Here is a 14,377-nt window from a genome sequence, read left to right as displayed (position 1 = left end):
GGACCTGTTGGAGCGGGTCCAGAGGAGGCCACAAAAATGATCAGGGGGGTGGAACGCCTCTCCTACAAGGAAAGGCTGAGAGAGTTGGTGTTGTTCAGCCTGGAGAAGAGAAGGCTCAGGGGAGACCTTATTGCAGCCTGTCAGTACTTAAAGGGGGCTTATAAGAAAGATGGGGACAAACTTTTTAGCAGGGCCTGTTGCGACAGGACAAGGGGTAATGGTTTTAAACTAAAAGAGGGTAGATTTAGACTAGATATAAGGAAGAAATTTTTTACGGTAAGGGTGGTGAAACATTGGAATAGGTTGCCCAGAGAGGTGGTAGATGCCCCATCCCTGGAAACATTCAAGGTCAGGTTGGACAGGGCTCTGAGCAACCTGATCTAGTTGAAGATGTCCCTGCTCATTGCAGGGGGTGTTGGACTAGATGACCTTTAAAGGTCCCTTCCAACCCAAACTATTCTATGATTCTATGGTAAGATTATAAGTAATAGTGACGATTTTAAGAGAATAATCTTTGTCTTATGGCATACTTCAATATTCCTCCTGCAATACACCCCAACTCAGCAGGATCATCAGGCAGCACTATCATGCAACACTAGAAATGTAAGTTTATTTTGCAGGCAACACGCAACACCATTCTACAACAAGCTTGTGAATGTCTACCTCCTCTACGTCCTCCTCCTTAATTGATGGTATGTTTATTACTTTTCCTTAAAAAAAAAAAAAAATCAAAGAAATTTTTCCTTTGCCACAGTAATAAGATGGGCAGACAGTTTTGTAAGCCAGCTAGTGCACTTGAGAGTGGCCTGACAGAATTAAATGTCTCATTTTATCCCAAAATATTATCTTAAATTTTGCCTCAATTTAAAAATCATAGTTAGGATTAGGTAACAGTATTTTACCCTTCTATCTAAATTCAACTTCTTTTTTCTTCCCCATGTTGTAGCTACAGATCACCACTCACCCTGTGCACTCCCCAACATCTATTCATGTTGAACAGAAACACATTATATTTGTACATATTTGTAAAGAACAATTCATGAAGGGATCTTTTATAACAGCTTCCGAGTAACTTAAGACAAGCCATCTGCATAATATGGATGATACATCTCTGCATATTTTGGTTTGCAGAATTTCTCTGTAATGGTGATATTTTTATAGGACATATAGTTTAGGAAGCTTCATTCAGATTTCAGCTGTGGTGCCACAGAAGACGTAACCGGAAAAAAAGCATTTGTAGAGACAGAGCACTCCAAATATGTAACCTCAGTGCCACCATACTTACCATTTTCTGTAAATCAACCATACTTATTCTGCCAGCTTCCTTTTTCATCTGATCCACACTTTTCTGGGCTAAATTCAGATAGGCCTGTAAATGATGACGCATCATAGCCAACCGTAAAGCACACAACAGGATTATAATCCACAATCTCACAGTGTCAAACGTATCTTCTGACATTCTGTGGATAAAAAAAAAAAAAAAGGATAATGCTGTTTTCCAAAGGTCACCCATTGCTACAGAGTTATTTGTTTGTATCATCTGTAAAGAAATCTTGAAGCATATTGTCAAAAATACTTAATGCACAATCTACAATTATGAAGTTCATGTGCAAGTAATATTCACTTTTGCCCTCCACTTCTCTCTCTACTGCTACTTCTTAGTAGCCCTATTACATCATTAGATCCAAATTAGTATCCCTTTGTCTGTAAACAAGAAGAGCTCTTAAATGCTTAGATTCTGAGTAATGAAGACAGGACACTAAAAAACAAGCTCACTCAGATAATTACAGGTTTTGAGACACACAGTTCTAAATAGCAAATGTGTACTTCAGTTGCCTTAGATACCCTGTTATAGCACAACCCTCATTTTAAGATAAACTGAGGAACAAAATGGAAGCACAAAATACGTGTATTTCCAATGTTTTATGTAATAGTTCAGTGGTCACAGAATCACCTTAGAAGCATATCTTAGATCTAGCAAGCAATAGAAGTGTCAGCCAATCATATCTGTTTCAAGTCTATTTGAATACTACTATTTTGAATTATCTAGACTAACACCGATAATGACAATCACCTATGCTACTTATAAAATATTTATTTCAGATACCACTCTTCCTGAAAATTCTTTTTCCCTTTTTATGTTTTAAATTTTTAGCTATCAATTCCACATGCACTTCATCTACCCATAGATCTTAAAACAATCACTTAGGTCAGTTCTCATGCCAGTGTATCTCGACTGTCTTCAGTGAAACCACTCCTCTCCTACACCAATATGTAAAATACAAGGTTCTAGAAGGTAGCAGTGAGGTGGCGTTCCACCCCTAGGAAGAACAACGCATCACTGCCAAGGAGATGGGAACCACCACCTTAACATTCAACACTCTGCAACTAGGTCTCATCCTTCCGAAATAACAGCAGCTCTTTAGAGCTCAGCTGCAACTTCCACAATACCTTTGACAGCAAATGCTATTAAATTTTAAGTCTTCCATGCTCCTATGTCTTTCACAGGAAACTACTTAGACTTATGGTTTTGTTCTCAATACCCCAGAAAGAATTTTTAAAGGGAACCTTACAAAGGGACGCTCTCTTTGCCCAAAGGTGGGTTCATAATGTAGTCCTTAGTGATTGGTTTTACCCACAGTAGAACCATAAATAAAGGTGCCAAGAAGTTTATATGTAGCAATGTTCTGAAAGAAGAAAAAAAAAAAGGGGGGAAGTTATTAAATACAAACAATTACCATACTGTTGAAACTAGGGGTACAGATTCAAAAGGAGAAATCCAAATTTTAAAATAGTTGAGAGAAAGGTAAACAAGAAAATTACTTCGCTATTTTATAGGTATGACTTACATTTCAACAAAACAGTAACAGTACATACTGTGCAATCACACTGGTTGTGGCTTAAAAAAGTGCTGTTAGAATATCTGAAAATTTGATTTATTCTAAACAATCCAACCAAAGGTGCTACGTGCATTATGCCACACTACAGTAAAAGACAGTTGTTGAAAACTTCCATACAATGGCATAACACCAAACTGCACAGTTTTAATCTAGGGAGTCAGCATCTCGGATAATTATGGGAAATATGCTGCTATATTACTATTTTTTTTCTTTATTAAAAATGTACTCAGATTAATTTCCATTATCTATACAGACCAAGGGAAACAGTTCTCAGAGGTCAGACTTCCCATTTTAATGAAGATTTTTACTTAGGAACCTTGACTAAATGAAACTTGGTACTTACATTCAATTAAAGATACTTGGACCAAAAAAAAAGCGAGCACAGCTATTCCGTTTTAAAAGCATTGTACAAAACTGCACAGTTAATGTAAAAGTAGTACTCTTTTGTAATCTTTGAGTACAAAACAGACAGCAGAATTTAAGAAGAGGAGATAGTTTTCTGGAGTTTTTCCTGAAGTTAATATCCTTCATTTCTGAACCCCATATCCCAATCATTTTTATTACTAAAATAAAACAAAAACAGTTGAAGACTTCAATGTTGTAGACCTGGTGGTTTTGCTAGTGCAATGCTCTCTCATTAACAGAATAAGCTTGCCTATACTCCCATCTCCAACCAGAGTGCTCCTACGCTATAGAAAAAATGAGGTAATCAAAAGTTATTCTAAAGAACACAAGACCTTACTGATTTTAAACTATCAAGCTTCCTAAAGCCATTAAAATGTTTGCATTTTTCAGAAGATGTCATCACACACACATTTAAATCATTGGTTTCAGATGAAGAAATAAGCACTGCTAGTCATTCAGTGTTGCTAGGGAACACAACAGCATCAAAGAACAGTCCAAAGCATTTCAGTAACTTGTGAAAGCATTTTACCTGAGCTTCTACTTATTTAAGACATCCTACTGAATTAAAGGACTGGAACATGCCAAAGGGTGGCAAGAATCCCTTTCTGTTTATTTGAGTACAGGGAGAAAGGCTGAAAGACTCTTGAAGCAGGCTCTGGAAAATGAGGGAATGTGTACAAAAATGGTACAAATTGATTAAGACTCCAAAATCTATGCAGGGAAGGAAACTGCTGCTAAAGAAAAAAATCAAACCAGCTATCAAAACTAAAAGGGACACCAGAATATTTTCATTCTGTTTACCCAAAAAAACATTTACTTCTTATATACATAAAAGAACCACATTAATCATTTTGAACATATTAGTGAAGTGGTAGTTCATCATTAATCTTTACTTTTTTTTCTTTTTTTTCTTTTTTTTTGGGTCAGTGTTTCCTGTAAGTTAAGTCTCCCATTCTGTAATGCAATGGGAAAGGGAGCTTGTCCCCTTTGTTTTTTTTTCCTTCTGTGGTTTTTTTTTTTTTTCTTTTTCTCCCCCTCCCCCCATTGGTTTTTGGGGGTGCTTGGGGGCTGGTGGTTTTTTTGGGCAGCTTTGGGGATTTGGGGGGGGTTGTTTTGGTTTTTTGGTGTTTTTTGATGTGGGTTTTTTTTCCCCAAAAGTAGACCATGTATTTGACTGCAGAGAAAGGCATTGTTTTCGTCCACCCAAATTAGAGAGCTTTGTATCAGTGACATGTCATCCTCATTTACTACTCCCCTTTAGTCACTGTCAAACAACTGCAAACAGTCAATAATGATCTGCTACTCATTGATAAAAACACACTAAGGGCAAATACTGATCTCTTCAGGCCAATTAGAACCTATCACTTGACAATGATTCTTTGTTTATAATTGCATTACCTAATTACGTTGATATCTGACCAAGTTTTAATCCATTTAATGTAATTTTTATATTGTTCTAGTTGAATAGTCAAAGTATTGGTAGACTTTTGAAAATAATTTGCCTGGTGTTGCACAAAGTTATCTTCAACAACCAGTTCCAATATCCTCTAAACATTAAGTTAGAGAATTTATTCATACTGGATTCTAGTGGATATTAATTACCCTTCTAGTTCTTGATTTAATGAACTCCTGTTTCAGAGATTTTATACTTCTGCCTAGGATCTCATGTCCACAGATCAAGGAAGATGTTGGAAAATGAGAGGATACTTACAGAAAAGACACAAGAAATTTTAAAATATTGAGAACCATAAAAATGAAAAACTAAGCAGTTTACTGTATTTAGCTGAAAAGAACAGATTAGGAAGTGACTCAGTCACAGTCTACACAGAGACAGAAACTTAACAGCAGATACAACAAGCCAACAGCTTGCAGCTGTACCTGGATGCATTCAACTACAGTGAGTGCAAGTATAACACAGAGTACTTAGTTATAAATTTACCAAGAGTGAAGGACCCACTTTAAACACAGATTAATTTTTAAGCTGGGCATTTTGGGGGGAAAAGGAAAAAAAAAAAACAGTTTGAACATAAATAATTTTTGTATCAGAAAATATAACGGTTCTCTTACGAAAGTGACCAGACTAAATGATCACAATGGCCTATGCTGCAGAATCTGTCATTAACATGTATTAAACATCAGAGGTCAAGATCTATGAAAGACATTTGGAGTTTCTCCCTCAACCAGAGAACACTGAAGAGAAACAGTTAAATCGGAGAAAACATTTTACTACCAAACTCAAGGATGGCTGAAAATGAAAATACTCCTTTAAACCGGTATTAACATCTGACCTTTATTAAATATTCTGGGTCATCTTTTCTTTGTATCTTACCCTAAATTTATTATAGGCATAACGTCCACTTGGAGGTGGGGGTGGAAAAAAAAAGTCTGTGATGGCACCTCTACTTCCTGAAAGTTACTTTAACTTCCAAAAAGATATGATGGGGGAAAGGAAGCAGTAAGCAGAATCATTCATGGTGGAGCTCTTGCAGGAGGAAAGGAAAGCTCCTTTAACTGGGACTCTTAATTACAAGGCAAAGAATATAACAGACTGGCAGAGCACAGGTTGAGCAGAAAGAGGCAGGTGGCAAGTCTGCTCAAGATACGAAAAGCAGGCAGCAACAGAAGTCTTAGTCACTACCTTCTTGTTGGAATAGTTTGCTTTATTTTCAGACATTAAAGATTTAAGACTGAGTAGCATATACCTATGTGCACATATTTTCTCTTACTGTGTTATTTTTTCTGTTGCTAAATTCAGAGCATCCAGATGCATTTGAGCCAGTCGCAAGCCAGGGAATGTCAAAAAAGCACCAATAAGTGAACACAGAACAGCCAGGAACAATTTGAAGGTTAGTTTAGACACAGGACCCCTAAAAGAAAAGAAAGGAAATAAGCATTTTCTTGGGGAGGAAGTTGGGGGCGTGGGGTATCAGAGACTACTTCAACTCAACAGTATCTAACATTTAATAAAAAAAGCGAACAGTATTCTACAGTTTTACTCTGGAATACCAGCATTATTATAAACCAATCAGGAGTTAAAATAAAAAAAACAAGTCACCTATTTATGTCCTAGAAAAATAGAAAACCTAAGATAGTGCCTATAAGATATTAAGTTTGTTAGCAGAAAAGAACAAAAAAAGAATAATTTTATATTGTAATCAACAATAAATTATATAACAGAAACAGCTAATAGAATGAATTTCATGATTAGGTTTTTAAGAGAGGAACAGATGCATCATAAGTTTAACTGGTAAAAGACAAAATGGATATTTAAGTTATACTACTTACATTCTATCTTTATCCATTAAAAAGGTCTATCAAACTTATTACTGCAGTTTTTCACAAATTTACCTAAAACGTACGTGTGGCCAAATAACGTGTCTCTTCCAAGTGATTAATATAGTCTGTTTTAATGAACTATAGAGTATATAAAAAAAACTATAGAAAAAAATTATCCAGGATCAACTGAATTGTGGAATTAACAAACATTGGATTACACAAAAAAACAAGTGACATGTAACTAATACAGATTAAAGAGGAACAAAAACAAATCTAGTGATCCACACGAGTTTCAGATTCTTTAATCTGTGTCATATAAGCTGCCAAGAGACACCATCATCAACTCAACTGCTGCTGTAAACAGCCAAAGCACTGCAAAAGTTTAAAAATAAACAAACACTTAACAGGAAAATTAATACCGAAGTTAGTAAACTTGCAGTAGCTTAGGAAAAGCAGAGTGAAGAAAGGCTAAGAAACACATGGGATTCAGTTAAGGGTTTCCCATGAGTTTATTCATAAATGACACGTTAATCTAGTTTGAGAAAACTTCTGTTCCTCAAAAATAAAGATTCCATAGCTTCTGCATGATACTTGGGAACTTCCGAGCAAGAAATTCAAAGTTGCGCTCCCACAGTGATGACATACCCCATAAATGCATTTTAGAGCATGTGTATAAGCAAAGAATAAGTAACAGAAATCCATTTTACAATATACAAAGGCTGTCTGCAACAGCGATTATATATTTATCTAACACCACAAGCTATGGCACGTTCCTTTGACAGTCTATACAAAACTTGGATGTCCTGTAGCAAGCAGATGTTTTTGCATAATAGGAAAACACTATTACAACCTGAAAACAGGACTGAACTCCAAAATTTACTCCTAATGCCAACTTTATCACAAGCTCCAACTGTAGCTTTTGCACACTCATCCTCTTGCATACCACAGGAATGGCAAAAAAAACCCTATCACCTGTTTTAAGCAATCCTTGCAAAGCTGAAGGGAATTACCATGAAAAAACTGTTTATAGTTCTTAACTGTATTTTATGAACTACAACCAAAACTTCAGTGTAAAAACTAACTACAAATTAAAAAGAGAACACACAAATGCAACTTAAGTTACTTGTGACTACTGATGAATTATTTTCATTAACCCACCTCTTCACATTATTACAGAGATTATAAGCAAAACATGCAAGACAAATGCTTGCTAAGAAAATCCAAGTGGTTCAGTTATAAATGCACACATAAAACAGACAAATGTATTTCCAGAAACTTACTGGGATTCCAAACCCTGCTTTTCAAGAAACTGCATAGCACTTTCTGAGAAATTCGAGAATCCTGCAGAGACACATATATACATTTTATTACAGTACAAATGCAGAATCCCTTTTTTGAAATAAAATGCTAGGTAACAGGTCATCTTTTAAACAAATTTTCATACATCTAGCATAGCTCTTTCATGTGCTAATTAGTATGCCATAATTTAATACAACTTGATTATTAGCATCTCTGATATTTGTACACTTCAGGAACACGAAGAAAATTAACATTATTTTTTACAAACATAAGTACTTCTTTTTTTTTTTTTTTTTTCAGTAATGGAGCTTCACTTTACTATGAAAGACAAAATGGGTTAAATGTAAAACTGGAAGGCAAATATAATTAACAAAACAACCTAGGCAAAGATTACACTATTTAAAAGAAAGCAGGGAAAATATAGAGGATATCCTTCAGAATTTGCATTCCAAAGCAAAATTTCTTAGAAGTGTATAACACAGTTCATTTTAACACCGATATTCTCAAAAACACCTAAAAGACTGGAAATAAATTTTTCAGGTCATGCAGTCACTAGAGCACTAAAGAAAGGAGTTACCTGATTCCAGTCCAAACTCTAGATAGTTTTCTGTCACAATGAGAATTGCCATTGCTTTCACAAAGAAGAAAAAACCAAAGGTGACACAGACTGATCTTTCACCTCCATCCTCTACTTTGAAATAATGGGTAGTCAATGAAAACAGTACCTTGCTACACAAGAAAAATGTCAAGGAAAATTAAGTTTGTAAAATAACTATATTTAAGAATTATACAGCTGTATTTTGGTCATCTACACTAGGGCTGTTATATGATGCACAATTTTTTAAAAAAAGTAATACGTGTTCAGCCAATTTCAGGTTAAAATTACAGAATGCTGTAAAGCATAACAATCACATAATGGGTAGCCCGGAATACACTACTCTGGAGTACAGTTTTGATTTAGGCTTACTTATAGTCAGTTGCAGCAATATTCACTATCAACCTAGGAGAATTAAACCAGAGTTTAAATGTAAATGATTACATAATAGTAAATTACATCAAATAAAAAATAAGACAATTGTATCTTCAATGCAAAATATCGAGCTAAATGAAAAATATTCCATCAAACTATATAACTCAAGATTTAATATATCTTAATTTCAAAATCCAAAATATTACTTTTGAATGCAACTACTGTGATGGCAGGGAAGTGAATGAACACATTTTTAACCACAGAGGAGCTATACGTGTTCCTCCTGGATATACAATCCTAAGGTATACATATAAACAGCAAGAACAGGATGTTCCAACAAGCACTTCTATCAATAATGGGGTAAAATTTCTCAACTATGAGAATTTCTGCTCACACGGAGTGTAGACCTGCCTTACAAGAAACTGTGACAAATGGCACAGGATTGTTGCGTAGATTATTACATGACTCTTTACTGAACAGAAAACATGAAAAGATGAAACTTACATTTCTCTTTCACATGCATGTGTTTGAGATTTCTCAGCTATTAAAGATAGTAAAACAACAGCACGTTTAGTACTATCTAGGAAAGGAGGGGGAGGGGAAAAAAAAAAAATCTCTCTCGTGCTCATCTTGGGGGAAAAAAAAAAAATGAAACAACCTTAAAAACCCCTATATAGTCTGGTATGACATATTAAGTCCTTTCATGTAATCCCAGTGCCACAAATACGAACATCTAAGGCATCACACGCTCTGTCATCAAGCTGTTTTTAAAATGTTTGTTGAGTATCCTCCTTTTTAACACATTTCTAAACATAATTAGCTCCAAAATTAAACAGTAGATTAGGATAAATTTTTCATGATATGTTGTCAATTCTTATTACTATGAACCGCAGCCTATTATAATTGATTTATTTTTCAAATAGCAGGCAATATCCAGTCCATATTTAAATAAAGTACTTGGAGATCACTCCAAACACTACCTGCTTTGAAAAACGAAAGAGAAAAAGGAAAGAGAATATTTAAGTGTAAACTGTACCCTTTTTCTTCCACTATGCAATAACATATTCATTTATATTTGCGCTTTTTTTAACACTGGAAGTATTTTAAGATGTACATTACATGAAAACATGTTTTAGAGTATCTATTCACTGAAACATTTGAACAGTCATCAGTTAATCTCCCAAGAAACTATATGATTACGCAATATCGCACTTCATTAGGCAGCACATATTTAACACACGCATTGTACTTCACGTATATGCAGAGAGGTACTCATATGCACACAATAAAGTGGCCTAAGCACAGCATCTAATAACTCTAAGTTCACAGTAATCAACTTAAGCTCCCTTCATAGTTCACAGAAAGAACGGATATATCTAAAGAAAGATTTACATCATCCTAAAAAGAGGTACATAATAGGTCATATAGACTGTGTTCTGGAAAGCTCTGTTTCTCTAATAATACATTCTTAAACCAAGTGTCTTTTTACAGCTAGGGACATCGATCACAAATCGGAAACACATTAATTTCAAAGCTTGAAGTTATACAAAGGACTTCATAACAATTTGTGATCAATAGTCCTAACCTACAAACAGGTTTATAACCCCCTTGAGACTTCATGTTTTCAACTATGGATTGTGCTTAAAGGATGTGGAAAATGCAACCAGGAAGAAGAAAGCACACTGACAATAAATACCAATTATAGTGCAAATTCAGAACCCAATATATAAATTCATGATTATGCAAACTATATGTGACTGAAACCCTCTGTTAGTTGTATAATCACCACTGCTACCTATTTTAGGGATGGAGAAAATTGAAGTATTATGGCTTGCTTCATCAATTCCTTTCACTACTTGACCTACATTTCAGGACCTACTGAAGAAACGATTTGGGAGTACAATCTGTGAATAGTTAACTATCTGCAACAAACTATAAATAAAGCATAATTAAAAAAAAATAGTAACTCAAACATTGTGGCCTACATCACAATGAGTTTTCACAAACATTAACATTACTTTTGCAAGAAACATTGCAAAACTCATTTTTAAGCCAAAATTCACAATCAAGCAGGTCATGACTAATAATCTGTCTTAAAAAAAAAAACAACACATCTGTGTTTGGCAAGATCTTTTGTTACTCCTCTTCAGGTACTGGAAACTGTTCAGTGAGTGCAGGCTATCAGCATGAAAAGTGATCAACCAACACAGTATCCTGCAGCCTTTCAAAAATAAAATAATATACAATATATTATAATATAATACCACTGAGCAGGTGGTACAGCAGGTCTTCTAAATGCTGCCTCCAAGAAACATCTTTGAGTCTTCCCAAAACTATCTAGCCATTTAAAGATTTATTTTTCTGTTCTGCTAAAAATAAGAAAGTTCCCTATCCTGGAACTATTTACCCACGCTGCTAACTGTGAGGTTGGTATTGTTCGCACTGCAGTCCAGCAGAACGAGGGAGACGCGCACATTCCTGCCCTAGCCTTACAGTGGGTAAGCTGAGCATGAGTTTACCCAGTCTGGCAAGAGAATCTGGCATCTTTCACTGAGGTACCTGCTAATGCAGCTGCACAAACATTTTAGCACATGAAACATGTTTAAAGCTAGCTTAGTTGTGCCCGGCACAACTACCATCAACGTAATGCCAACATACTCTAACACTGGAACTCAAATACTAAATTTACGTACTACTCCTTTTAGACTAATTTTCTGTTAAATCACAGATGTATAGACTAGATTTTTTTCTGGAATTTTCCTGAATATCTACACTATGAACATTAAAAAATGCTAATAGTGGGTTACTGCACTGAATCAAAACATCCATTTCTGGAAGACTGAAAAAAACTCCAATCATCACTTCCAACTTCTCTAAGCTTTTTTGGTCATTCTGTCAGCCAAATCCTTAGTACAACCTACCGCCTCTTAACACATAGCCATGAAACAGAAGAAACACCTGTCACCAAAACAAAATTGTTCTAGAATTAATTCTTGACATATCACGTTGACTGCTTGCAATTGAAAATACGGAGGCAACCAAATTTTTCTAACACTTAAATTATGATGAATCCTTTCTGCTCTTGACATACTGAATTAGTAAAGAGTTGTGTAAGTTTTAAAGTATTCTCAGCATCCCAGAGGCCTGATGTCACCACACATGAACAAACCAGTTTTCTTCTGAAATCTCTTTTCACCTGCCTAGGTTCCAGCGATCACAAGGATTGTTATCAATACCTCTCTATATCACTCTTTCTACCTTCCTCCTTCACCCAAAAAGCTGTAATGCCCAGAATAAGTTATGTTAACATATTTATGGAGATGTTAACTCTAATACAAAGTTTAGACTGTGCTTCCTGGCACTGCAGCCTTCTGCACTGCCACTAACCGCTCAGACTGCACAGGATCACACTACTTCATCCCATCAGCCCAGGAATCATACAGGTACTTAAGCAAAGCCCTATTCAATATTAGGAAGCAGTGACTTTATAAGGATTTCTACAAAATCGCCTACTCTGTGCAGAAGCCTCCAACAAAAACAAGGTCTATTTAATGCCACAGAAAAAAAAGTAAATGAAAGTTGTACAAAGTGGCAGAAGACTAGTTCTGACCATTTGTTTCCTTTGTATAATTAATAAATGACTGTTCAGCTACCTAGTACTGGGTAAGTAATTATACAAGGTTACACTTGTGTACAGGTTTCTTATTTCCCAGAATTTATTTCTTTATGAAGGCGTGGTCCTACATATCAGGCCGTTCTTCTCTAGGCTTTCCCAAATTTGCATATGTTTTTAGAACTGCCACATGAATTTTAAACTTTAACTTCTCTAACCTTTCTCTCATCCCCACAAACTGACAGACATCCTTAAGAATTTTCTCTCTAAAGTATACTGCCTATTACCAAAAACTCAAAACAATATTAGTCCCTCAGACAATACATGCCTAGGTACAAAAATGCTAAAGCATGCAATTAACTGTTCACAGCTTGTTAAATAAAATTTAGCTTTTAGAACATGATCTTTTGCTTTTAATATATCCTATCTGATCTTACTTCCCTTCAGCCATGTAGGAACGCTGGTGAGAAAATATAGCTAATGTGCTTCTAACATGCAGGGAATACTAGATCTGTTTCAATCTCCTCCAGGTCCAAATGTGCAATTAGATCTCAAGTGCTTCAGCCAGATTAGGATAAAACTGGAAATGTTGGTTTAGGCTTAATTCACATAAAAATGGCAGGTGAGAAAGAAACAGTCAAAAAAAACCCCTAATAGCTACTTGCGTGTTCACACTACTGAGACGGAAAGCTTGCACTGCCAGGCAACTTAATCTTTTTAAATTTCTGCATTTGGTTTTGCCCTGAATTGATAACCAAATGAAAGCAGTGATTAGGATTGTATTCAAATACCACCAAGAAATAATTATGCCAGTGGATTTTCCTGCAATATATAATTCACGACTGTTTCACCTAGAGCTGCAATCCCTGTAATATTATTTAAGTTGGCTACACCCGGGACTTGAAAGATGAAGCAAATGGGGCGTTGCCACCAATAAATTTAAGAGCACATTGTGGCTTTAGCATTTGAAGCTTGTTTTTCTATTAGTTCTATTAACCTCTCCCTCATCCTCAAAATGGGAGTCAAAGGTGTTGGCTTTCATTTCTGACTTCTTAAGCACTACCTGCCACTCTCTCCTTCCCTCTGCTAAGATAAACTAGAATTCCTAACTTCACCCAAACAAATAAAACAAAGGCTGTGCAATAACAGCTATATATTAGCTATAATATAGCTATAATATCATTATGAGGTTCACAAGAGCCAGACACCGACTTTCCTGTCATTACCTACTAGACTAGAAAAAACACCTTTTGGACTGTGGATCTGCCCACCGACAAGTCAAAGGAGAAATACCTGGTCTGGAAGGAAGCTACTGACAGTCTTTTTTTTTTTCATAATGTGAGCTGACTCCCTCTTCTAGCAAGTTCTCACTCATTACAAGGAAAATTCTGGATATCATTTATACTTCAGGCTACTTAGAAAAATAATTCCTGTCCTTATTGCAAAGGCAGCACACATTTTAATAATTATCAAGTACAAACAAGCATTAAGCATATCCAGAACTGTTAGCCAAATATAACCAAACATTAGAGTTCAACGGTTTTACATAACACCACGAGCTATTGCTAATACCGAAAAAAAAAAAAAACCCCAACAAAAAAATCAACTAAACCTCTACTGAAGAACAGGCATTTACACAGAGGAATCAATTTTGAATATTCGAGTGCTACGTCGACCCTAACTTAGCACTTTATCTGTCTGTCAGCAGAGGAGTTGCAGAAATTAATTTTTTAACTCACCTTTCCATAACCTGCACTCTTGCAGGCCCTTATTCAATTCCACTGCTTAACCACCTATCACACTTTTAAAAGGCAACTTTCCTCCCTAAAGTGTATGTCTGTATTGGTACATGGAAAGCAATTAATTACCCTGCAAGCATCCATGTCTGATATTGCCTCCTCCAGTAAAAACAAA

General features: G+C 35.6%; 1 protein-coding gene across 1 annotated transcript in view; it reads right to left on the bottom strand.

The window, feature by feature from the left end:
• TMEM161B (transmembrane protein 161B) overlaps positions 1 to 14,377 on the bottom strand; it is a 32,003-nt gene that overhangs the window by 3,816 nt on the left and 13,810 nt on the right. The window contains exons 5-9 of the mRNA XM_009574161.1: positions 8,458 to 8,609; positions 7,862 to 7,922; positions 6,032 to 6,172; positions 2,574 to 2,687; positions 1,286 to 1,460 (exon numbers count right to left, since the gene is read on the bottom strand). Coding sequence (XP_009572456.1) covers positions 1,286 to 1,460; positions 2,574 to 2,687; positions 6,032 to 6,172; positions 7,862 to 7,922; positions 8,458 to 8,609 — 643 coding nt within the window. The remainder of the gene's footprint in view (positions 1 to 1,285; positions 1,461 to 2,573; positions 2,688 to 6,031; positions 6,173 to 7,861; positions 7,923 to 8,457; positions 8,610 to 14,377) is intronic.

The sequence above is a fragment of the Fulmarus glacialis genome, unplaced genomic scaffold, assembly GCF_000690835.1.
Source record: "Fulmarus glacialis isolate BGI_N327 unplaced genomic scaffold, ASM69083v1 scaffold3243, whole genome shotgun sequence".
NCBI classification, from domain to species: domain Eukaryota; kingdom Metazoa; phylum Chordata; class Aves; order Procellariiformes; family Procellariidae; genus Fulmarus; species Fulmarus glacialis.
This window is presented reverse-complemented; position numbering and strand designations above follow the sequence as displayed.